Below are 27,124 nucleotides of genomic sequence, written 5' to 3'. Positions count from 1 at the left end.
GTGGAATTTTGCTGATCTGGAGGGTAAGCTGTGGAGAAAAAACTTGACGTGCTAGAAAAAAAAAACTGACTGCAATTTTGGAATCAGCATGCCAATTTTAGTTTTAATCAGCATAAAAATCTAACTCAACAGAAAATTTTTTATTGTTCCCCAGTGTTATCAGCATCCGTGATGCATCCGTATCCACTCCGTATTTCGTATCCTTTATGATATTTCCGTAATCCATTACCTATCCGTATTATATCCACCACCAGAGTGTGCGCATGGGTTGTTTTGGAGTCCAAGCTGTACCAGTATGACCCGGAATAATGTGCTACTACTTGGAAAAATCTTCCATGACTGTTCCTAAGTTGCATGCGTTTATTTCCCTGAGTGTCAGGACCAAGCGATATTATAGTCAGGATTATAGTTGTGGTGTTTCTGCTCCAGACTGGAACTAAATTCAGGCAGAGGGATCGTCAGAGTTGTAGTTATAGGCAGGGTGCGATTTGTCAAAAAACCAGAAGGGGGGATTTTTTTTTTTTTTAATCATGAAACGTCACAAAATTAAGGTAACTATAGGCTAACAGCTCAATAACATCCGATGATATCAAATGAATAACACTAAATGAAAACGAACACTAAACCAGAGATAGTAAATTCATCTTCCTATCTCTCTGACTAAAGACACGAACACTAACACACAACAAAGTTCGCATTGCTTGTCGCGTTGCTGTGATGTTTCTCTCCCTCCGGATTAAATGGACAGTGACTCGAAAATCACTAAAATACATGAATACTAAATGAACAGTTTGCTCTGATGGCGCAGTTCACATTGTGCGCAGCTTTCCGATTTAAACTGTTTTTTTTCTCATCCTTATACTTCCTGTTTCATGGACTGTAACGGATTTGCTTATTTAGTAATTTTAATACAGAATTTACTTTGAAATTATAATCAGACACTCCAACGCCCCCCCCTAAAAAAAATCGGATCTGCGCGATTCAGCCGTGAAAAAGGCGGCATCCGCCAAAAGGCGCGCTGTTTGCATCCCTGCATAGAACGCAAAGATGTTATTATCTACAATGTATCTATTTGCTGGGGACGTTCGTGAACATCAAAGCTGCCACTTCGGGTCATTTTGAAAGTGAGTGCAATGTAGACCATAGAAAACTGTGTCACAACATGCCTGTCATGTCAACTTTTTTTTTGGTTTGTTTGTTTTATTGACGGGGTTGTCCCTGAGGATTTTTTTTCAGCAGAGACAAAAACCAGAGGGGGGGGGATGATCCCCACCATCCCCCCAGCAAATCGCACCCAGGTTATAGGTATAGTTATTGTTATCGGTGTTGTGGAACCGGGCCCTAAAAAAGCATATTGCACATATCGCGAATCGGAAATGCGTGCACACCACAATTGTTTCTCACACAAAGAATAACAAAAAGAAGACAAACGTGAGTCCCTTTTCCAGCTTCCCAGGCTAGCGTCAGGTCTATTCTGTGTTTCGTCCAGAAATATTTGCGCTGCAAATTTTGCTGAGAACTGGCAACCCTGCCTGTGCTAGACATTATAAAATGGATCATTTTCATCACTGAATGGTCTGATTGAAGTCCATCCTGTAGTTCTGTGTTTTCTTATATAACGAGTCAGACACTTTAGCGAAGCACTTTGAAAGAAGTAGATGGAGACATTTTTCTGATTATTACTTTTTTTTTTATTTCATCTCTTTTTTTTGTTCCTAGAGGGATGTTTTGTCATGTTTCTTGCATGGGGTTAAATAAACACAGCGCAAATCCTTTAAATCCTGGATTATAAGTTGTCAAAAGGAATTACCCTGTGTAAAGTGAGCTAACTAGCCCTCTGACATTGGCATATATAACTCTCTCGGTCTGTTTGCCTTTATTTAATCTGCTATTTGAGTTCATAGCAAGCTAGAAGTCAGTTTATTGAGCTACACTGAGTAACACCATTTGGTAGATAGCGTAAGAAACTTGCCAGCTAGCTTTCATTTGCTGGTCAGGCCAATTCAAAAGCTAGACATCAATTAGTAGCAGGTTCTGTATTTATGTTTACAGATTTCCTGAAGCAGGCGGCACGGTGGTGTAGTGGTTAGCGCTGTCGCCTCACAGCAAGAAGGTCCTGGGTTCAAGCCCCGTGGCCGGCGAGGGCCTTTCTGTGTGGAGTTTGCATGTTCTCCCCGTGTCCGCGTGGGTTTCCTCCGGGTGCTCTGGTTTCCCCCACAGTCCAAAGACATGCAGGTTAGGTTAACTGGTGACTCTAAATTGACCGTAGGTGTGAATGTGAGTGTGAATGGTTGTCTGTGTCTATGTGTCAGCCCTGTGATGACCTGGCGACTTGTCCAGGGTGTACCCCGCCTTTCGCCTATAGTCAGCTGGGATAGGCTCCAGCTTGCCTGCGACCCTGTAGAACAGGATAAAGCGGCTAGAGATAATGAGATGAGAATGAGATGAGATTTCCTGAAGCATCGTGTTGAAATTTAGCGAGCAAACATCACACTATATGGCAAGCAGGATAACTCAAATTCGCTAGGTAGATTCCTTTAGCTTGCAAACTATATTAGTGAAGTCATTTTTTGAATATTGGTCATTAGATTGCCAAAGGTCTTTACCACGGATGTGTTTAGCTACCTAGGAGTGTTGTAGTCAAGACATCCTCAACCGAGACTAAGTCATGAGTCTATCGAAACCGTGACAAGACCAAAACTTTGAAGGGTTGAGGCCAAGTCAAGACCAAGACCAAGACAAGATCAATTGTGAGCTATTGCTCGCTTACGTATCCCCCCGCTCTTGCTTATATCAGAATGCAAGCAATCGAAGGAATAGGACACTTATTATGAACGTTGACTTCAACAAATAATGAACCCTGAAACAAGTAAGTAAAGAGCAGTGTCTCTGCCCAGGGGTTTCAAACAGCATCCTGGTAAAATGTCATTTTGAAATAGCATTTTGCTTCTTGAAATAGCGTCAAAATCCACCCTATATGTTTCGTAAATACATTCAGTTGGTAAACAGGAAGTTGATGTGTGACAGACCTGAAAACAGCACATGCGGTATAGAACCCCAAGCTGAAGCTCGGGACCAAATATCAAGCAGTTGTGATTTGTAGTTGCTGAGAAAAGTGTTAGGAAAATTTTGTAAATCCACGCTATAGGTTTCGTAAATACATTCAGTCGGTAAACAGGAAGTCGATTTGCGACAGACCTGAAAACGGTATACACGGTATAGAACCCCAAGCTGAAGCTCGGGACCAAATATCAAGCAGTTGTGATTTGTAGTTGCTGAGAAAAGTGTTAGGAAAATTTTGTAAATCCACGCTATATGTTTCGTAAATACATTCAGTCGGTAAACAGGAAGTCGATTTGCGACAGACCTGAAAATGGTAGATATGGTATAGAACCCCAAGCTGAAGCTCGGGACCAAATATCAAGCAGTTGTGATTTGTAGTTGCTGAGAAAAGTGTTAGGAAAATTTTGTAAATCCACGCTATAGGTTTCGTAAATACATTCAATTGGTAAACAGGAAGTCGATGTGCGACAGACCTGAAAACGGTAGACACGGTATAGAACCCCAAGCTGAAGCTCGGGACCAAATATCAAGCAGTTGTGATTTATAGTTGCTGAGAAAAGTGTTAGGAAAATTTTGTAAATCCACGCTATATGTTTCGTAAATACATTCAGTCGGTAAACAGGAAGTCGATTTGCAACAGACCTGAAAATGGTAGACACGGTATAGAACCCCAAGCTGAAGTTTGGTACCAAGTGGATATGATTTGTGGTTGCCGAGAAAAAGGGTGTTTCGCACAGACGGAAATACGGAGCTATGGACGGACAGATGGACAGAGGTAAACCAGTACACCCCCCCTCCTTCAGAGCGGGGATATAACAAGATCAGACTGGCTCAAGAACTAGTGTATATGAAGGGGAACGGGAAGGGGAGAGGTGACATCTGTTAACAGTAACAAAAATTTCAAATTAGCACTGAGTCACATTATTGGTTGTATTTGGTAACCAATTTAGTGAAATCAACAGTTGTGGTCTTGACCGGACTTGAAATGAAATCCTGATTCTCTATGTCTGAGACGGAGACAAGACCGAGTAAAAATGCGGTTGATTCTGACCGAGACCAACACCTTCAAGACCTTCGAGTTGAGACCAAGTATCACGACACTACTGCTGAATTTAACACCATCTGGCAGGCAGCATGCACCATATGGCCAAAAATATGTGGACACCTGACCATCATATCCATATATGGGCAGTTCTTCAGCAGAGAGGCCAAAATTATAAAATGATTAAGACTGCCTTAACTTCTCAGCTCAGTGATATTGCTGAAGTATGGAATCCAAGGCAAAAACCATATTTAAAAATCACCACCTTGATTATAGCAATGCTGTTTCAGAGAAATCTTGGTTTGAATTTTAAGAAATTAAAGTTCAGTTTTTTTCTGATGTAATTCCGTTACTGACTTTTCTTTCCTCGTAAGAGAGTTTGTGTTCAAAGTTAAACATAGCTAATTTTTCTATGCTTTTTAGGGTCAAAGGATACTCCATAAGGCGGCACGGTGGTGTAGTGGTTAGCGCTGTCGCCTCACAGCAGGAAGGTTCTGGGTTCGAGCCCAGTGGCCGACGGGGGCCTTCCTGTGTGGAGTTTGCATGTTCTCCCACTGTCTGCGTGGGTTTCCTCCGGGTGCTCCGGTTTCCCCCACAGTCCAAAGACATGCAGGTTAGGCTAATTGGTGGCTCTAAATTGACCGTAAGTGTGAATGGTTGTCTGTGTCTATGTGTCAGCCCTGTGATAACCTGGCGACTTGTCCAGGGTGTACCCCGCCTTTCGCCCGTAGTCAGCTGGGATAGGCTCCAGCTTGCCGGCGACCCTGCAGGACAGGATAAGCGGCTACAGATAATGGATGGATGGATGGATGGATGGATGGATGGATGGATACTCCATACGGTGTGAAATTTTTATTTAATACCATTATCTGTAACGAAAAAAATGACCACATTTTGCTGTGAATGTAATTCCGTTACCAAAGAACTACCCATATACTTGTTGAACATCTCATTCCAGACTTATTCCCCTTTGTTGTTATAATAGCCTAGCCTGGGAAATCCCATGCTGCTTTGCACAATCGTTCTGATCTGAAAAGACAGCATGGAAACTATGGTCTAAAGGCTCGCCTGAGTTAGGGAGCCAATCAGAGAGTGGGGAGGGGTGGAAAGACGGTGACGCGTACTACTCGACAAACGGAAGCTTGTAGTTTATTTGGGACTGTTTACGGATCACATTTAACATGGCAGCAAGCGATACGAACCAAACTTTCGATCAAGCTTTAGACACTGTTCTGAATAGTTTAGAGCGAAAGTTTGTTTTAAAAAAAGAACAGCGTTTGGCGTTACAGTCTTTCTTCGCCTCTTCGTCGCTCTAACTACGTCACCGGGTACAACTGCCATGATTGGCCATCGGCTACGTATACGCCAAATGATAGACATTCGCAACGTCCAATAAACGGCCGTTGACAATCGTAAACCACACCTCCCCTACGAGAAATTCAATAGGCGGATTCCAGACCATATTTCACTTGTGATATGGTCTGGTGTTAACCAGACTGATAATAGCCTCCAATCTTCTGGGAAGGCTTTCCACTACATTTTGGAGCTTGGCTGTTGGGATTTCTGCTCATTCAGCCACAAGAGCTTGAATGATCCTCGTTGCAATTTAATGAGATCAGGCACTGATATTGGGTGACGACGAATTCCTTACTGATATATGAAGTAAAGGCGGCATTCAAATGGAAATGGCTACAGCTCAAAATCTCAGAATTGTTTTTATATACAGTACGGTAGCTGTTTTGTGGTTAACGGTTCCTTGTTTGTAGGTGTTCCTGCAAAAGCCATGAATCCAAAACGTGAATCCGTCATGAGCCTGTATCCTAGAATACTCAATCTGGGTGTGAGCTCATGCGTTCATGGAAAAGAAAAAGCCTGGTAGTGATTTTATCGAAGGAAAAAAGTGAGCAGGAAAATGGATCCAAGCGCAAGTAATGATGCACGCGCATCTTAAGATCTTAATATCCTAATTACTTGACTAATATGAATTTCTATACAATAAACAATATCAAAATTCCCCTGTGAAAAAGTGTGAACAGAGTAACTCACTTGTTGTGAAGGACACACCAGCCACAGTGAGGATCTCCGGAGCCTAGACAGCTCTTACAGCTCCTGTACTGAGAACAGCTCTCCACTGGGAGACGGGTCACCTGCAAAACAAAACACACACACACACATTTTCACATTGACTATAAAGGGCAAAGATTTCGATATTTCTCAATATTTACAACCTACAGAGCTGCACTAAGTCAAACAGCGTGCATCAGTGGAAAAATTGGGACTCGATCCTAAACAGTAATGATACTGTAAGACGAGCTGCTTTAAATGTATTCTTGACTCATACCGAGACGTGCGTTGTATAGTCTCGGAAGGAGAAATGCATGCTGAGAAATGCATACACTTATGTTTATACCACCCACAATGCCACAAACATGACCCTGACACCTACTCGCAATGAATAATTAATAACCAAACGGTAGCAAAAATAGTTTGCTTGCCTGTGTGTTCACACCCACCACCAGCAACACTGTAAACCTGATATCTAGGTAACTGCTTCAGAGAGTCTGACAGTGTGTTATATCAGATTCCCAACTGGGAATTCGACTTGCTGAAACAGCATCGTCTCTCGATATGCTAGCTGAGAATGAAGTAAACATTACACGCTGAGCTAATTTGTATCCGAGCCATTGTGGTGTCTGGTGGCCACATCGTTTTAAATACCTCAACACGCTCGCTTTTGTCATTTGGCCAGAAATTGCCAACAAGTGGCTTTCTCCTGTTGTTGCAGAAGCCTTCCTTCTGAAGCTGTTGTGAAGATGAAGCAGGTTTAAACTCCTTCCTGCGATACACAGCTGAGCATTGATCTATTCTATTACCTTACCACTTCTGCTGAATGGCTGAAGTGCAAATTATTGATACGTCTCAATCCATCTTATTCAACTGATTATCTGATCTGCCAAGCCTGGAATCAGCGACAATGCAACTTTACACTATCTCCCTTAGTTATCCCTTTTCTTCTACCAATATTCAAGTCTGCAGAATGCCAGAGATCATTATTATGGATATATTTCGCTAGCAAGCATAACACCATGTGTCAGACAACACATATTTTTCCAATAACTAGGTCTGTTTAACCAGATTGGTTAGTCAAGTCTCACTTTACAAGATACAAGAGCATCTCCAGTTTTATGTTTTATATTTTGAATATTTTGTCTCTTGATGGACCAGTTGGTACCAGAGCCCCTGTGGTGTCTGGTGATCACATTTTAAACACCTCAACACTCTCACGCTTGTCTTTTACTCAAAAATTGCCACCAACCCAGGAAGGACCTGCAGAGATATCCACATGCACCGGTGACTGGTGGTTTTCTCCGCCTACACAGACGGTCTACGCTGGCTACTCATCTCATCTCATCTCATCATCTCTAGCCGCTTTATCCTTCTACAGGGTCGCAGGCAAGCTGGAGCCTATCCCAGCTGACTACGGGCAAAAGGCGGGGTACACCCTGGACAAGTCGCCAGGTCATCACAGGGCTGACACATAGACACAGACAACCATTCACACTCACATTCACACCTACGGTCAATTTAGAGTCACCAGTTAACCTAACCTGCATGTCTTTGGATTGTGGGGGACACCGGAGCACCCGGAGGAAACCCACGCGGACATGGGGAGAACATGCAAACTCCACACAGAAAGGCCCTCGCCGGCCACGGGGCTCGAACCCGGACCTTCTTGCTGTGAGGCGACAGCGCTAACCACTACGCCACCGTGCCGCCCGCTGGCTACTCGATCCCAGAAAAAAATAAAAACTTTCCTTTCAATGTTCGAGCGATTTATATCGTCTCCGCTGCCCATAATTTGCTGCAAATCCAATTATTTCACAATGAAATTGTTTTTGATTCGGGTCTAGCGTGGCCAGAAGCGACGCCATATTTGTTGATCGATTCTCGTGCTCTGACTGGCCCGAGGTGGACCACGTGACCATGCCGTAGCGCATGTAGTTATGTTACACCATGTAGTTATGCTACAGAGCCAGGCAGCGTACTACAGAGGGTAACTGAGAAAGCCAAGCGCACACACAGCTGGAGGGAAATTTCTTAGATATTTTGCAAGTATTTTATAGGGAAATGGTTAGTAATGTATTAGCTGAGAATGCACCAGGAGCCACCAGAAGGCATGTAAATTTCAAAATTTTCTGGGGGGGAATGCCCCCAGTCCCCTCTAGCATTAGCACGCCTTTGGTGCACCATGGCAGCTTTGCCGCTGCAAATTTCAGATCCGCCTACTTTTTTTTTTTAGCCAGCTACTTCAGATTTTCTGGAGAACCCTGGACTTGTTACCGGGAGTGGCTTTAAACTCTTGTCACAAAAGCCCCGTTGCTAAAACTCGCATGCCAGCTGTGGGATTTTTGACTGTAAATATGTTTCACCAGTTTTAAACCCTTTCCTGCAATGCCCAGCTTAACATTGCTTTATTGCTTTACACCCGCACAGCTTCAGGCCATAATCCTCTTGAACGAGGATGCTTCCTACATCCCACCTCTGTAACCTTTGACATTTAACAGCCTACTGCACTGTATTATATGTAAATACAGCTATGCAAATGATTGTACATTTACTGGAGATTACTATCAGTCATGGAAGTTATTTTATATTGCATATTGCATCTTGTGTGAATTGTGTTCTCAGTTGTTGACTCAAACACCAAGACAAATTCCATGTATACTTTACTTGGCGGGGGCGGCACGGCGGTGTAGTGGTTAGCACTGTCGCCTCACAGCAAGAAGGTCCTGGGTTCGAGCCCCGGGGCCGGCGAGGGCCTTTCTGTGCGGAGTTTGCATGTTCTCCCCGTGTCCGCGTGGGTTTCCTCCGGGTGCTCCGGTTTCCCCCACAGTCCAAAGACATGCAGGTTAGGTTAACTGGTGACTCTAAATTGACCGTAGGTGTAAATGTGAGTGTGAATGGTTGTCTGTGTCTATGTGTCAGCCCTGTGATGACCTGGCGACTTGTCCAGGGTGTACCCCGCCTTTCGCCCATAGTCAGCTGGGATAGGCTCCAGCTTGCCTGCGACCCTGTAGAAGGATAAAGCGGCTACAGATAATGAGATGAGACTTTACTTGGCAAGACTTCGATTAATCAGAAATCAGTGCTAGTACCAACTGGTCAATTGCGGCTTATTGGTGTCACTGATTGAATTAACTTCCAAGCCTGGGATAAGCAATTAACTGACAACTCCTTTACAAGTTAACAAGCCTGCATACTCTCTACAGTTTTATACTGGCCATCACATATGAGTGGTCCAGTAAAATTTCATAACGATTTCCATGGAAGTTGATTGCTGCTGCTCAAAGTCATTCATCTGGGCATGCCTTGCTTGGAACGACCAATCACAGGCTTGGTCATGCAAAGGCTTCAGATAACATCCGTTTGGTCTGCAGCTGCATGTCATATGGTTTGTGGAATCCAGTTAAGTCATCAACTGACTGTAAGTCCATTTCCACCAACAAGTTGCCAGTGCCTGAACGTGATCAACTTTTGGTTTAGCCATTTGCACCCGGAGAGGCAGGTAGACATGACGGATCATCTTACTGGCTGGGGGCTGCCCAGATTTAGCAGATGGGAGCCCATCAATGTGACTAAAAAGTCACTCCCACTGTCGAGGGAGGCCCCTGGCATTCACTCTGGCGTCAATTCAAGTGAATTTATAACCCTAACTGCCTACCTCTGTGTTGGTTCCTCATGAGCACAGATCACGAGTGTGCAGTGTCCTCTCCACTCACTGCGCCTTGAGCTGCTATGCCTGGGCAAAGGATATGGAAGAAGTGTGCTGCCCAAGTTGCATTTCCCCCTCTTGGCCACTCTAATGCCCCTTTTCCACCAAAGCAGTTCCAGGGCTGGTTCGGGGCCAGTGCTTAGTTTGGAACCGGGTTTTCTGTTTCCACTGACAAATAACTGGCTCTGGGGCCAGAAAAACCGGTTCCAGGCTAGCACCAACTCTCTGCTGGGCCAGAGGAAAGAACCGCTTACGTCAGCGGGGGGGCGGAGTTGTTAAGACCAACAACAATAACAAGACCGCGAAAGATCGCCATTTTTAAGCGACGAGAAGCCGCAGCTGTACAAACGCGAAGCCATCCATTATTATTATTGTTGTTGTTGCTGCTGCTTCTTCCGTGCTGTTTTTGCTTCGATATTCGCGCCAAGGTTTATGCAAATGTAGCGATGTAACTGACGTATACAATGACGTAACTGATGTATACAGCGACGTAACTGACATGGCTTCCCTTAGCACCGCAAGCTATGGAAAAGCAAACTGGTTCTCAGCTGGCTCGCAAGTTGAACGAGTTGTGAACCAGCACCAGCCCCGAACCAGCCCTGGAACTGATTTGGTGGAAAATCAGTTTAAGAGTATCCAAAGGAGACACAAGGTCAATACGTTTGGGGATTAGTGTGACTGCAGGGAATGCCAAATAAAGGTTTGAAGAAAGTATCTTGCCAGCATCTGCCAAAGGGTCCCTCCCTCCTGATTTTTGTCGGGTTTACTCCCTTAGCCTTATCTTGAAAAGGAACGTCCTACAAGGCAGCAGGGGTATTTGAAATTGGGGTAACCTTTTCCTAGCTTTTGCCTGAAGGAGGCAGACCCTGCAAGGCAGCAGGGGGATTTGAAGTCAGAGTTACCGTCTCTTATCTTGAATGCTGGCTAGGCTAGGTCGGACAGGAAGCAGGCCATACAGATAAGGAGGAGCAGATCTACTGGTAGGGACATAATCCTTAGCCAAAGGGCCCTTTCCGGGGTAAGGTGCCACTTCTCTTCCTATCTACGGTTGCATTTTAACCTCATACCCAGGAGGAAATACACAATGATCCATTATATTACATTAACAGCATTTAGTAAACGCTCTTATCCAGAGTGACATACAGCATACCCAGAGCAGCCTGGGGAGCAGCTGGGGGTTAGGTGCCTTGCTCAAGGGCACTTCAGCCACTCCTACTGGTCCAGGGAATCAAACCAGTGACCTTTTGGTCCCAAAGCTGCTTCTCTAACCATTAGGCCATGGCTTCCTCATGTTACTTTTTCACCACAAAAGAATCTCTTCCCAAAATGGTGACATCTGGGCTTGGGGTAGGTGGCAATTCATCAAGCACTAATGAATTAGGATAAACATTTGAATTAACGGTGCACCAGTGGTTCAGTCCAAAGAAAGGAACATCTGTTGTACTAGAAAAAAAATCTTCTCAAAGCAACTGATTTGGCGCAATGAATTTGGAAACACCAGCTGATTAACTTACACAATGGTTTGGGTTTTAAACTGGTGGAAACCTGGACCATCTCTTCATGCTTGAATTAAACTTGGCCAAGTTTGGTGAGGTCAAAGTTCAGGTGTTCAACACAAAACACTTGCAGGCCAAGTTCTCTAGATCTTGAGATGAGGATGTTATCTTTCCAGAACAGAAAACACTACCAGTGACTCTTGTACAAGCCCAAATCCATCACATTCAAGAATATTGATGATGAAGAAAAGACTGAAACAAAAGCAGCCGTATATATCACAAGTTTCAAACTTTCATAACTTTGGATTTGAAAATGCATGAGCAGGCAGCCAAGCAATGAACGGTCGCTTATATAAGGCAAGAGTGGGAGGCCTGGGGTGGGAATTACATGAATAATGTTATTGTGTGTGTGTGTGTGTGTGTGTGTGTGTGTGGGCATGCTAGTATTTGTTTGAACTAGGTTGGTTTATCAGCAATGGTATGTGCGGTCAATAGAGTGGGCAAACAGACGTTAGATCTGTACTGATCTAACATCATTTGTCGACGTGTAGCAACGTGAAATCAATGTTGAATGGATAATTACTGCTGGAATGCAACCGTGCCCGCAAAAGGTCAGTGGCGTGCTTCATTTTGAGGCATCTCACACACGCCGGCAAATTGGTTGACAACAGATTGAAAACATCAGGGTTACATGCGTGACCCTGGATCCTTAATGAAGGGATTGAAACATCACCCTATATGGGAGGAGCTATTGGTCACAAGGCAATCATGAACCATTGTGCAATTACATCAAAGGACTAATAGAAGGTAAGGAATTTGAGGTTAAGTTTGCAACTTCTTAAGCGAATCTGATACCTGTTCCAGTCGGTCTCGTGGAGACTTCAGTTCTCATTGAAATGTTTTAAAGATAAAAAGATATGAAAGATATTTGGTCCCTAATAGTAGGCAGATCAGACGCTCGCTGGCCGTGGTGTGAAAATTGTGCATGCAGATGCTCATTTAAGTTTCCAAATCTGTCATTGCTTAACTCTTGAATATTTTCTATCATGAATACAATCATTAAAAAGCTTATAATCTCTGCTTCTGCTTTCCAAAGAAATGTATCTCGTTAAGATCTGTTCAGTACTTTGGGAGTAACAGCAGGTTGAAGTTGGTACAACAGAGTTCACTCTCTGCTCGTGGGACATCGAGAAACTGCCGGTGCTTTTTGAGTCACGGGAAAGCAGTCAGGCTCTCTCTCTTCTGATCAGTTTCTGACTGGATTACTCATGAACATTAGTCAGATAACCCCTATAGGGATGTTCTCTCGCTCTCACTGTTTCTGATGAAGTATTCAGCAAAATTTTCCGTCTGCGAGTTCTGATGTTATGATTCACGGGAGACTTTGAAGTGAGTTTTCATAGCTTTACCTACTTATTGTTTCAAATCAAACTGATTCATGTAAATAAAGAACTATTTTAGAATATAACTTAGAGATTAAAGTGGAGCAAAGGAAAAACCCTGAAATGGGGGGGGGGGGGGGCAACATCCCCTGAAAATTTTTTAATAACATAACACGCAAAACCCTGCATTCTAGTGCATTTTAGTACTTATTTTCACTAAAACAAATTATAACTTTTAAGCCTTTTTCTTTCATATACATTAATGATTAACATGTCAAAAATATCAAATTTAATTCCCCTTGTTAATGAGTAATTTTCAGGAGTGCGTTTAGAAAACGCGGTGATTTTCCTGCCTACACAGTTCATTACTTTGAAAATATCAGACAGTTGAAGGTAAACTCAGCAAAATCCCAAAACAGTCGTGTTAAAAAGTAAAGGTCTGTTAGAGTTTCTAAAGCTTTCAGGTTTCAGTGTTGGGGACACTGAGCCTCGTTTATCAATCTTTTAGTAGAGTTGTGCGTTTGCAGAAGCGAAAGTGAACTAAAAACTTCCAATTCATATTTATGCGAGTTGAAGCCAGTTGTTTACATTAGTTCGTATTGTCTGTAAATTTAAACACCAATGAATACCAAATTTCTCATGTAAATCAGGGGCGTAGCTAGGATTTTTCAAGGGTGTGTGTGTGTGTGTGTGTGTGTGTGTGTGTGTGTGTGTTACACACTCACTAGCAGCCTGAGTGCATTATGTAACAAAAAATAAATTACCATTGCTAGTTTTAGGCAGCTTAGAAACCGGCTCTTCCATTATTGCTGTTTCTTCCAAGTTTTCTTGATGTTGTGTTCTAGAAACGGCACTAAAACTTAGCTTCGGAACCACAAAATGCAACTTTGATGGGAAAAAAATATATATATTAGTGCTGTCAAAAATGTCGCGTTATTAACGCGTTAACTTGACTCAATTTTAACGGCGATAATTTTTTTATCACGAGATTAACGCTCTGTGACATGATGTAGGTTTTTCATAAGCTTTTGAAACTGCCAGGAACTTGGAACAGAGACTTTGTTTAGAAAAACGATAGCAGCCCCGCACCCCGCACAGCCAGAGTCCTCTGCCCTCCCCCGAAGAGCCACGGTGCTCGGCTTAGGTTTCGTTTTCCCTTCGGCGGCTCCAGCCCCACTTTGCAGTGGCTGTGACAAGACGTGTTATGCTCTGCAATAAAAAATAAATAAATAAAAAACATTGGTACAACCAGTGTTCGAACTATGCCGGTATTTTCGGGGGGTCCCTTTTTTCCCTTGGGGGGGTGCTTGCGCTTGTCTCAGAGCGCGGCTCTCCATCGCGCGCTCACTTCGGATATGCAAATGCTTCCCGTTACACACGATTGCTATGTCAATAAACATCATTTTGCCAATATTTTAGAGACCCCCCAACATTTCCCAAATCATGTTTTCAAGGGATCTCATGTCTGTTTCAGGGGATCTCGGGTCCCCCGAGTACCCCCGTAGTTTGAATGGTGAGCAAGCCCATTCACTTTTTTATGCTGATAAGAGAATTACAATGGTTTTTCATGTGACAAAAATGTGCGATTAAATTGCGATTAATCGCGAGTTAACTATGACAGTCGCGACATTAATCGCGATTAAATATTTTAATCGCTTGACAGCACTAATATATATATATATATATATATATATATATATATATAATAAATTGCTTACCTCTCTTCACGTCGAAAGAAGGATGAAAGTTTTGCTTGTTTTGACATGGCGAATTATTGACACGAGAAAATACTCGTAATTCGCAACTAAAAAGACTGCAGCTACACTGGCAGCTACAACATGCTTTCTAGTGCGATTGTGTTGCACTTGCGCAGAACGGTGTCAGTCCTGCGCGCCTTAGCTTGTGCACCTGAAGGCGCGCCTTGGCGCGCGCGCCTAACGACCTCCGGCACGCACGCCGTTAACAAAGAACACCTGTCTTTAATCAATGAACTATGTTTGGGCTATTTAAGGACCGCGCCCATGCAAGGACGATGCGAAGTATTACGCCGCGTCTAGGAATGCGAAAAATCCGAAAAATAAATTTCTCCATTCAGAAAACTGGAGATTTTCAAGAGTTTTGTTAAATATCCAGATTTCCGGGTCATTAGCAGAAAAAATCCGGCGGAAAATCTAAAAACCCGGAATTCCGGGAAATTCCGGAACACTTTCATGACTAATAATTGGAGTTGTTTTGATGAAAACTATTGAGATCTTAGTGGTTGGAATGATATTAAAAAAAAACCAGAAGTCAGAAACACGAGTTTCAATTTCAGTTCAATTAATGTGAATTGTTTATTGGATGTGGCTCACACAGTTTTTTCAAAGTTTGCCTTGAAAGCTGTGAATCATTTATATTCTTTCATATAAACACTAGTAGGCTAGCCTAGTAAACTAGACCCACCTGCCTAGCGGCCAAAAATATTTTTGCCTAGCGAGTGGGTCTAGCCTCGCACCATATAAACAAAAACACCCCGGGCATCAAATCGTGCCCGCCAATCACAACGCAAGGTTTTTGTTTGGATTCTTTGGGCGGGCTTTTGCAGGAGTGACGACAAAGCTGCGCGACGCTGGAGAAAGCGCAACAGGAAAGATGGCTACGGCTAGTGAACAGCGCGCGTTTGACTCCGCTTTGGAATCAGTTTTAGAAGAATTAGACTTGGAGTTTTCGTTGAAACATGAGCAGGAAGAGGCTCTCCGCTCATTCCTTTTCAAGAAGGACGTTTTCGCTGTTTTGCCGACCGGCTATGGCAAAAGTCTGATCTACCAGCTGGCTCCGCTCGTAGCCAAAAGGATGGGGCTAGTTTGTGCAGTACGAAGAATTAATAAACAGCTTTGAAACATTACTTTTTGATTGTTTCTTATTTTCCCGTTATTTTAAATTTAAGGGAAATTATTTCACCAAACACCACTAAATAAAAACTCTCAAAAACAGTTTAAGCAAACCCTTGAAAAACACTTGGAAAAAAAAAGTGTATGTGGTACAGACTCCAAACTTGTGGTCATTATCTCCAAACTTCTTAATATCTATAACCTGTTTATTAATTAATACGCATTTTGAAAAATTATGTATTTCAAGGCCTCCCCCACTGCTTTCTGTCGCTCTGACTACGTCACAGTCACTGTTGCGCTGATTGGTCAGAGCGTTGGCCTATACGCACAGAGACAGTTTGAAAGACAGCAATTTGTTCCTCCTACCCCCGTCGGAAATGTCTACGGCTCGAGGCCAGACTAAATATTCACATTTAGTCTGGCTTGCCAGGCTACTAGTAGGCCCTACTTTTGAGAAATATAAAGGCCTACAGAGCACAAAGAGGGGATTAGAAATAATCTTTTATTACTTTTTTATTGAGTGTACCGACTTAACGTTTTAGCATTAATTATTAGCATTAATTATTTAGTATTAATAATTAGCATTATTAATACTAATTAAATATTAATTTGCACAATTTGTTTTTACTAATTTTTCAAAATTTGTATTCAGTATGCAACCATCTATGTGCCTGCTAATTTCCATGTAAATATCTTGAAAAAAAAAGTTATTCAGAAAAAACATTTGATCTCAGTGGTTAATGAGGCCCATTTTGGACCATGTGATCCTCGTACAGAATATTACGGCAGTTTTCTAAAAAATTAAGCCGTTTATTCAAGCTTTGAGTTGTAGTATCTCAAGAACGGACAAACATATTTTAATTCTGTAAAAAGTATGTTGTTCTGCATTCAGTTCTGAATTCAATGAGAACAGTTTCAAGCAATTTGGACTGAATTTGTATTTTCACCTGATATGCCTACCTATTGTGGGGAAAAAATGCACATTTCGGAGCCAAATCAAGGTGACCCAATACTGACCACTAGAAAACTTTTACTCACGTTTTACAGCCCGATTCATTCACATTCAATACATTTTTATTTGAATTCCGGAATAGAAATTGTCCAAATCAATCTGACAAGTAATGATATGTAGATTTAGATCCCTAATCTGGAGATGACGCTGGTAAGAAAAACTCCGGTTCCTCTGAAGGTTTCTTCCTTGTGTCATTTCACAACTCAAATAGGAACCTGTCGTTTTCTGGTTGAAATCACGCCAGGCTATCCCAGTAATGGATGTCCATAAATGTCTGCAGTCAGTCCGTCCTTAGTGGGTAAAATCTGGAACGTCCTTACCAACTTCTAGAAAGTATGGGATCTGGGTGTCGGCAGATCCCATACTTTCAGGAACGAAGTTTGACCCCAATGACTTGAGTCACAGACGCCACAATAGAAGCAAGCTGACTGGCTTGTGGTGTATCCAGAATCTATCCTGGGAACACTGGGTGTGTGGCGGGCTACACCCTGGATGGGATGCCAGTCCGTCGTAGGACAACACATTCCCAGCTAGGGGAAGTTCAGAGTATCCAATTGACCTACTGCCATGTTTTTGAGAGTTAAGAGGAAACCCACATGCACACAGGAAGAACATGTGCATAACCCGACATAAAAATCCAAAACCGAGCCAGTTGTGGCTCGGTGGAAAAAAGTACTGTATTAAAAGAAACACAAAGACATAAAAAAATATATGTGTCTATGTAGAAGCATGCTTTAAGATATAAAGGTGGCGTGACGACATGAAGTTTATCTTCGAGTGGTGAATAAATATATTATGAGTGAGCAAAGCCAACGAGTGAAATATTTTCAACACAAGAAGATAAACTTCATGTCTTCGCACACACACACACACACACAAAAAAAAAAAAACCCACAAGTTAATCAAAAGAATTTTAATTTTGAACCGGTTCACCATTTTGACAATGTGCATCTAGGTAGCAGGAAAACACTGCAAGCGACGTCATCGGAGTGAAATATCGTGAATTATTATACATACAGGACACTTTTTCCATGAAATAAAAATGTGTTCTATTCCCTTCTAGCGGGTTTCATTCATTTGGCTTGATAGCATGCAATATTGTTAGCATATCGCTTATCCTACGTGTATTACGTCACTCTACCCAATGGAGAATGAGCATTGAATATGGTTTACGATATTGCATGGTTGTCAAGACAACATGCCATCACACGTCGGAGAAGTAAAACTTTCACGCTAGCGAGTGAGCGACTGTGAGAATTTGTAAACAAGCATGGCCGCCAGGTTTGTTTCATTAAATACGGAAGACTTTGAGAGAACTTTGAAAGAGAAAGACGCGTTGAACACCCGAAAGGAATGTATAATAATAATAATAATAATATTGGCTGGCGTTTTTTTTTTTGTGATGTATCAGATATATTCCATTCACCTACTCGTCTTCGACTTGTTCGGTATCATGCTAGCTGAATGGAATATATCGGCTAGACCATGAAAAAAGCCAGCCAGTATTATTTAAACATGTCACTCAGATCCACAATGTATTTTTTATGAAAAACGTGAGTTTTTCAACACAAAAAGATAAACTTAATATCTCCAAGCTAACTTGTGATGTTCTTTTTATTATATCGAGACATTCACAAACAAAAAGTACCCAAATTTATCAAAACAATTCATAGATTTCTTCACGACTAACATATCGAGATTCTTCCCGGTTTTGGTTCTCTATGCCCTGGAGGGAGCGCGTGTGAAAAATACGAGAAGTGTAGTTCTCAGTAAAACACACATGTCTATATCTCATCTCATCTCATTATCTCTAGCCGCTTTATCCTTCTACAGGGTCACAGGCAAGCTGGAGCCTATCCCAGCTGACTACGGGCGAAAGGCGGGGTACACCCTGGACAAGTCGCCAGGTCATCACAGGGCTGACACATAGACACAGACAACCATTCACACTCACATTCACACCTACGGTCAATTTAGAGTCACCAGTTAACCTAACCTGCATGTCTTTGGACTGTGGGGGAAACCGGAGCACCCGGAGGAAACCCATGCGGACACGGGGAGAACATGCAAACTCCGCACAGAAAGGCCCTCGCCGGCCACGGGGCTCGAACCCGGACCTTCTTGCTGTGAGGTGACAGCGCTAACCACTACAACACCGTGCCGCCCACGTCTATATAATAAACATATTCACATCGCATGCAGTAATTAAGTAATCTATTCGCATAAATATAAATATACTGACTTCGTACTAACATACAGTGGTGCTTGAAAGTTTGTGAACCCTTTAGAATTTTCTATATTTCTGCATAAATATGACCTAAAACATCATCAGATTTTCACACAAGTCCTAAAAGTAGATAAAGAGAACCCAGTTAAACAAATGAAACAAAAATATTATACTTGGTCATTTATTTATTGAGGAAAATGATCCAATATTACATATCTGTGAGTGGCAAAAGTATGTGAACCTTTGCTTTCAGTATCTGGTGTGACCCCCTTGTGCAGCAATAACTGCAACTAAACGTTTGCGGTAACTGTTGATCAGTCCTGCACACCGGCTTGGAGGAATTTTAGCCCGTTCCTCCGTACAGAACAGCTTCAACTCTGGGATGTTGGTGGGTTTCCTCACATGAACTGCTCACTTCAGGTCCTTCCACAACATTTCGATTGGATTAAGGTCAGGACTTTGACTTGGCCATTCCAAAACATTAACTTTATTCTTCTTTAACCATTCTTTGGTAGAACGACTTGTGTGATTAAGGTCATTGTCTTGCTGCATGACCCACCTTCTCTTGAGATTCAGTTCATAGACAGATGTCCTGACATTTTCCTTTAGAATTCGCTGGTATAATTCAGAATTCATTGTTCCATCAATGATGGTAAGCCGTCCTGGCCCAGATGCAGCAAAACAGGCCCAAACCATGATACTACCACCACCATGTTTCACAGATGGGATAAGGTTCTTATGCTGCAATGCAGTGTTTTCCTTTCTCCAAACATAACGCTTCTCATTTAAACCAAAAAGTTCTATTTTGGTCTCATCCATCCACAAAACATTTTTCCAATAGCCTTCTGGCTTGTGCACGTGATCTTTAGCAGACTGTAGACAAGCAGCAATGTTCTTTTTGGAGAGCAGTGGCTTTCTTCTTGCAGCCTTGCCATGCACACCATTGTTGTTCAGTGTTCTCTTGATGGTGGACTCATGAACATTAACAATAGCCAATGTGAGAGAGGCCTTCAGTTACTTAGAAGTTACCCTGGGGTCCTTTGTGACCTCACCGACTATTACACGCCTTGCTCTTGGAGTGATCTTTGTTGGTCGACCACTCCTGGGGAGGGTAATAATGGTCTTGAATTTCCTCCATTTGTACACAATCTGTCTGACTGTGGATTGGTGGAGTCCAAACTCTTTAGAGATGGTTTTGTAACCTTTTCCAGCCTGATGAGCATCAACAACACTTTTTCTGAGGTCCTCAGAAATTTCCTTCGTTCGTACCATGATACACTTCCACAAACACGCGTTGTGAAGATCAGACTTTGATAGATCCCTGTTCTTTAAATAAAACAGGGTGCCCACTCACACCTGATTGTCATCCCATTGATTGAAAACACCTGACTCTAATCCTAGAAGTTCACATACTTTTGCCACTCACAGATATGTAATATTGGCTCATTTTCCTCAGTAAATAAGTGACCAAGTATAATATTTTTGTCTCATTTGTTTAACTGGCTTCTCTTTATCTACTTTTAGGACTTGTGTGAAAATCCGACGATGTTTTAGGTCATATTTATGCAGAAATATAGAAAATTCTAAAGGGTTCACAAACTTTCAAGCACCACTGTAAATTTATCAAAACAATTCTTCGATTTCCTCATGACTAACATATCGAGATTTGTCCCGGTTTTGGTTCTCTATGCCCTGGATGGAGCGCGTGTGAAAAATACGAGAAGTGTAGTTCTCAGTAAAACACACATGTCTATATAATAAACATATTCACATCGCATGCAGTAATTAAGTAATCTATTCGCATACATATAAATATACTGACTTCGTACTAACATAACAACAAGAAGGGATGGATACCCAATCTATTTATACTGATAGTAAATAAGATTGTGTACGTATAGCGTATAGTATCAATGTTATATTTTCCCTGTAAACAGAAACGCGTCTGGTTTCTCTAATGGTGTTTTAGAGTTCCAGACTTGAAAATGCTCCTTCTCTTCCTTTGATCGGAGCCGAGATTAGACGCCGCAGTGAGAAAAACCAGAGCGCGGAATAAACAATCCCACCCAAAAGGGACAGGGCCGTGGCTTTCAAGTGCCGAGCAGCTGACAGCTCTACAGCTGTGTGTGTCTGAGTATGCGAAGAGAGAGCGTCTGGAGTCTGGAATGAGTGTGTGAGGAAAAGAGAGAGAGTGTGTGTAAGTGTGTGACTGAGGGTGGGCGAGGTGTAGCGAGATTGAGCTCTATGCTAATTTATTCTGCCATGCAGCCAAGCATAAATACGCTGTTTTATAATCCGTTGCCTCCGGTCCAGGTTTTTTATACACCCCCACGCACACACACACACACACACACACACACACACATACACAGATAAAGGTTCACATCCCAGCGGTCGACATGTAGAAAAACACTCTATCCATCCGTGTTCAGTTTGATGCATCACTGAAAGGTTAAGTAGAAGGTTTGGTATCCATTCCGAGTGACTAGTTTCTCCTTTGTTCCCATTTTTTGCTTAACACGACGGCAGAATTGGAAACGTCCTCGCCGTTTGCCGACCGTAACTGAAACGTATCTATGATCCTGCAGTGCTTTGTGAGCAAACATGACCCTTCACCCACCTGCGCACCTGCTGCGAATGAAATATTCAAATTTGTTCGTCGGTGTGGAGCATCAATTATTGACTCTCTGTCATTCACTTCATATTCAATATTTCATGTTTCATATTTCACAGCAAGTCGTCTTCGTCCTGCCAGGCGTCTTCGTAGTGCAAGGAAAGCAGTTAATAGAGAATAACGGCACGCTTGATTAATCAGACTGACCTCCTCACTCCTCCTAGCGCAAGGTGACTGGACATGAAGAAATGGATAAATACATATGCGTGTGTATTTTCTACAGGCGGATACATGTTGGAGCCGTGGATCTCTTCTTCCGTTAGACGCTGCATGGTCCAGTCTGACCTGATTTCAAGCCGTCTCAACGCTATACATTGCGATTCTGTATCAGAAACAAAAGTAGCATTTTGGATCTAATCTATTTGTCGATACAAACTCAAAAAAATCAGCAATATCGATAAATACAACAATGTACAACAACAGACCGAGCAGCAGACGCTTTACTTTTAGACTTTTGAGATTTTAAAATCCCATTCGTTATAATGTATGTTTTCTTAGAAAAATCATAGTTCAAAGGTTGTCCAACACTACAAAATTTTGCAGATGTGATGACTGATAGGCACAGAGGCCATGCCTCCTTCACTGACCATGCAAGCATAGGGGCCACACCTCCTTCACTGAACATGAGAACACAGAGGCCACGCCTCCTTCACTGGACCTGAGAGCACGGAGGCCACGCCTCCTTCACTGGACCTGAGAGCACGGAGGCCACGCCTCCTTCACTTAACATGCGAGCACAGAGGCCACAACTCCTTCACTGAACCTGAAGAGCACACAGGCCACACCCCCTTCACTGAACATGTGCGCACAGAGGCCACACCTCCTTCACTGAACCTGAGAATGCAGAGGTCACACCTCCTTCACTGAACCTGAGAATGCAGAGGTCACACCTCCTTCACTGAACCTGAGATCACAGAGGCCACGCCTCCTTCACTGAACCTGAGAACACAGAGGCCACACCTCTTTCACTGAACATGCGAGCACAGAAGTCACACCTCCTTCAATGAACCTGAAGAGCACACAGGCCACACCTCCTTCACTGAACATGTGAGCACAGAGGCCTCACCTCCTTCGCTGAACATGCGAGCACAGAGGCCACACCTCCTTCACTGAACCTGAAGAGCACACAGGCCACACCTCCTTCACTGAACATGTGAGCACAGAGGCCACACCTCCTTCACTGAACCTGAGAACGCAGAGGCCACACCTCCTTCACTGAACATGTGAGCACAGAGGCCACACCTCCTTCACTGAACCTGAGAACACAGAGGCCACGCCTCCTTCACTGAACATGTGAGCACAGAGGCCACACCTCCTTCACTGAACATGTGAGCACAGAGGCCTCGCCTCCTTCACTGAACCTGAGAGCACAGAGGCCACACCTCCTTCACTGAACATGTGAGCACAGAGGCCACGCCTCCTTCACTAAAACTGACAGGCATAGAAGCCATGCCTCCTTCACTGAACCTGAGAGCACAGAGGCCACGCCTCCTTCACTGAACATGTGAGCACAGAGGCCACGCCTCCTTCACTAAAACTGACAGGCATAGAAGCCACACGTTCTTCACTGAAACTGCTGGACATATGGGCCACACCTTCTCTGATAATAACAAGCACAAAGGCCACACCCCCTAACTGAAACCGACATGCACAGATGCCACACTTCTTTCACAGAAATTGCAAGCACAGACACCATGGATCCATCAACGCCACTATCAGGGATACAGGCCACGCCTCCTTCATTGGGAGTGCTAATAACACCCAGCAACCAATTAGTCCGCATCTGAAGTTTATTCACTTCAATTCAAGTCTATCTAATGGATTTAAGAAACTCCGAAATGTGTTTTGCCCATCACAGTCTGTGACAGTTGCTTCATAATTACAGTTTAGGTGGGTGTAAAACCGGCGTTCGTCTCTCATTTACCATCAGCCTTTGGCAGCAAACAGATTGCAGGCACTGAAAGGAAACCAATTGGAACCTTATCAGCCATTGTGGGCTCTTCCTTCTAAACACTATCAGATCCTTAACCACAACAGAGCGGGGAAAACTTTTCTTTCTGAACGAAGCCTTAATCCAGCTCCTCGGCTAACGTTCTTAGTCATCGAAAGATGACGACGGACATTTATGATCCCAACTTAAAGCTTTTAATCAGCACTGAACACAAGCGATCGATCGTCGCTTTAATGCACAGCACATCTCAGTCAATCCTTCACACAAATATCAATATCTGGAGCTGACTGGAGGAGCTTTTTTCACACGAGCGACTCCACTCTTGGAGCGAGACAAGACAGATTTTCTATTTTCTTTTCCAAACTGCTGATGCTGGTATGGACAGATCCACCAAAAGGAAGAAGTTGGAGCAGCTAAAATAAGTGTTTTGTCTGCTGTTTCACTTTATACCACAGCGCTGCTGAATTCCCAGCTCGGATTGGTCAGAAGGTGTTGAATAATTTTCTTTAACCGCAGCTTTGACAGAAGTTCGGGCTGACTATGGAATGACAGGTTTATACGGTATTAATGCACTGGTTTTAATACGGTGTCATTTCTATAGTAACAACTTATAAAGGGATGTCTCATCTCATCTCATTATCTCTAGCCGCTTTATCCTGTTCTACAGGGTCGCAGGCAAGGTGACTACGGGCGAAAGGCGGGGTACACCCTGGACAAGTCGCCAGGTCATCACAGGGCTGACACATATGGCCCTTTTCCACTACCCTTTTTCAGCTCACTTCAGCCCGACACGGCTCGCATTTCGACTACCTCAGAGCAGCACGACTCAGCTCGCTTCAGCCCTGCTCAGCACCCAAAACTCGCACCGTTTTGGAGTGGGGCTGAAGCGAGCCAAACTGAGCCGAGTGGGGCTAGGGGCGTGAGCAGACACTCCCCTGTGCACTGATTGGTGAGGAGGAGTGTCCTCACATGCCCACACACGCCCCGCGAGCACGCTGGGATCTGTAAACACCGTAAACCCGGAAGAAGAAGAATTACGAATTACGAGAATTTCTGAAGCCTTATGCGCCTCGCCTCATCTATACGCTCTTGCCAGTATCTGTTGGCGTTGTCGGTGACAACAAGCCACAGCACCAAGACCAGCAACACTAACGACTCCATGTCCTCCATGTTTATTGTTTACTATCCGGGTCGTGAGACTACCGCTTAAAAGGTCACTGATGTCACTGTTTGCGCCGCCTAACGACATCATGTGACGTCCACCCACTTTCGCTAACTCCACCCAATGTGTCCACCCACTTCCAGCCAGCACGGTTCAGCGCGGTTGTAGTCGAAATGCAACTCCAACAGCCCCACTCAGCTCGACTCAGCCCGACTCAGCACGGCACGGCTCAGCCCAACTCAGCCGCGTTGGTAGTGGAAAAGCGGCAATAGACACAGACAACCATTCACACTCACATTCACACCTACGGTCAATTTAGAGTCACCAGTTAACCTAACCTGCATGTCTTTGGACTGTGGGGGAAACCGGAGCACCCGGAGGAAACCCACGGGGAGAACATGCAAACTCCGCACAGAAAGGTCCTCGTCGGCCACGGGGCTCGAACCCGGACCTTCTTGCTGTGAGGCGACAGCGCTAACCACTACACCACCGTGCCGCCCATAAAGGGATGTCACATAATCAAAAGCAACAAGATGGATTTTTTTTTTTTAATGTGGTGATATTTAACAAAGATGTATATAACCCCATTTCCAGAAAAGATGGGATATTTTCCAAAATGCAATAAAAACAAAAATATTTGATTTATTCATTCGTGTGAATCTTTATTTAACTGACAAAAGTACAAAGAAAAGATTTTCAATAGTTTTACTGACCAACTTAATTGCATTTTGTAAACATAAACGAAGTTAGAATTTGATGCCTGCAACACACACACACACACAAAAAAAAAGTTAGGACAGAGGCATTATTACCATTGTGTTACATCAGCTTTCCTTTAATAACACTTTTTAATCATATGGGATCTGAGGATACTGATTGTTGCGGTTTTGCAATTGGAATTTTTGTCCGTTCTTGCTTGATACAAGACTTCGGCTGCTCAACAGTCCGTGGTCACCGTCGTCTGATTCTCCTCTTCATGATGCCGCATACATTCTCAATAGCAGACAGAGCTGGACTGGCAGCAGGCCAGTCAAGCACACGCACTCTGTGGCTATGTGCAGAATAGGTGGCACGGTGGTGTAGTGGTTAGCACTGTCGCCTCACAGCAAGAAGGTTCTGGGTTCGAGCCCAGCGGGGCCTTTCTGTGTGGAGTTTGCATGTCTGCGTCCAGTTTCCCCCACAGCCCAAAGACATGTGGTTAACATGGGGCGGCCTTGGGCTGAAGTGCCCTTGAGCAAGGCACCTAACCCTTAACTGCTCGCTAGGCACTGCAGCATAGCTGCCCACTGGTCTGGGTATGTATGTGTGTGTGTTCACTGCTTCAAATGGGTTAAATGCAGAGGATGAATTTCACTGTGCTTGAGTGTGCTTCTTATTTTTTGTTTTTATTACATTTTGGAAAATGGGCGGCACGGTGGTGTAGTGGTTAGCGCTGTCGCCTCACGGCAAGAAGGTCCGGGTTCAAGCCCCGTGGCCGGCAAGGGCCTTTCTGTGCGGAGTTTGCATGTTCTCCCCGTGTCCGCGTGGGTTTCCTCCGGGTGCTCCGGTTTCTCCCACAGTCCAAAGACATGCAGGTTAGGTTAACTGGTGACTCTAAATTGACCGTAGGTGTGAATGTGAGTGTGAATGGTTGTCTGTGTCTATGTGTCAGCCCTGTGATGACCTGGCGACTTGTCCAGGGTGTACCCCGCCTTTCGCCCGTAGTCAGCTGGGATAGGCTCCAGCTTGCCTGCGACCCTGTAGAACAGGATAAAGCGGCTAGAGATAATGGGATGAGATGAGATACATTTTGGAAAATATCCCAAATTTTCTGGAAACGGGGTTGGAATGATTGATGACGTTTATGAAAGGAGTCTCAAGTATCAGCGTTTTGTAGCAGTACATTTTCAAAGAGCTTCAGAAATGGATAAAAAGTATGTCATTCTTTTATAAATTGTAAAAAAAAAAAAAGTAAATCACTGGTATATCGTTCTGGTCTACATGTCAGGCTGCATCACAGCACCCAGTTGTTGATTATTTTTCTGTAACAGCATGCCCCGAGGTGTGTTATTCTTTACATATTGGGTTTCCAGCCATCGCTCTTGTGCTTATGGTGAGCTGAATCACTGACATCTTCAGTATAAATCCTAGCTAAGTGAACACTGCTCCCTTTATGGCCTGTGCCTGTCTTGTACACCGGGGGAAATAATGGCAGTTTTAGCACTTTTATTTCCTCAAGCTCACACACAATAATCTCTAAATGTTAGCCCTGCTGAAGGCTTCCTCTCAGATAGGATTTTCTTTCTCCAACGAGCATCGCTCGCATCCTCCCACCCCTCGCTCGGAGGTCACATCCCTTTCTCATATGACTTCTTTCAGAAACGTATACAATTAAGGCAATCTCGGGCTCGTCTCTGCGTTGCGCCAGATCTGCGAATGAGCGTCGACAGGAAGGTTTTGTGAAGAGAATCTGAGAGAAAGACAGGCAAGAAC

At 43.6% G+C, this 27,124-nt stretch overlaps 1 protein-coding gene across 1 annotated transcript in view; it reads right to left on the bottom strand.

The window, feature by feature from the left end:
- The window catches only part of plxna3 (plexin A3), a 451,726-nt gene that overhangs the window by 242,250 nt on the left and 182,352 nt on the right, over nt 1-27,124 (bottom strand). The window contains exon 5 of the mRNA XM_060932405.1: nt 6,152-6,252. Coding sequence (XP_060788388.1) covers nt 6,152-6,252 — 101 coding nt within the window. The remainder of the gene's footprint in view (nt 1-6,151; nt 6,253-27,124) is intronic.

This window comes from Neoarius graeffei, chromosome 10 (assembly GCF_027579695.1).
Source record: "Neoarius graeffei isolate fNeoGra1 chromosome 10, fNeoGra1.pri, whole genome shotgun sequence".
Taxonomy (NCBI): Eukaryota; Metazoa; Chordata; class Actinopteri; order Siluriformes; family Ariidae; genus Neoarius; species Neoarius graeffei.
The sequence above is the reverse complement of the archived record's forward strand: the minus strand, read 5'-3'. Positions and strand labels throughout refer to the sequence as shown.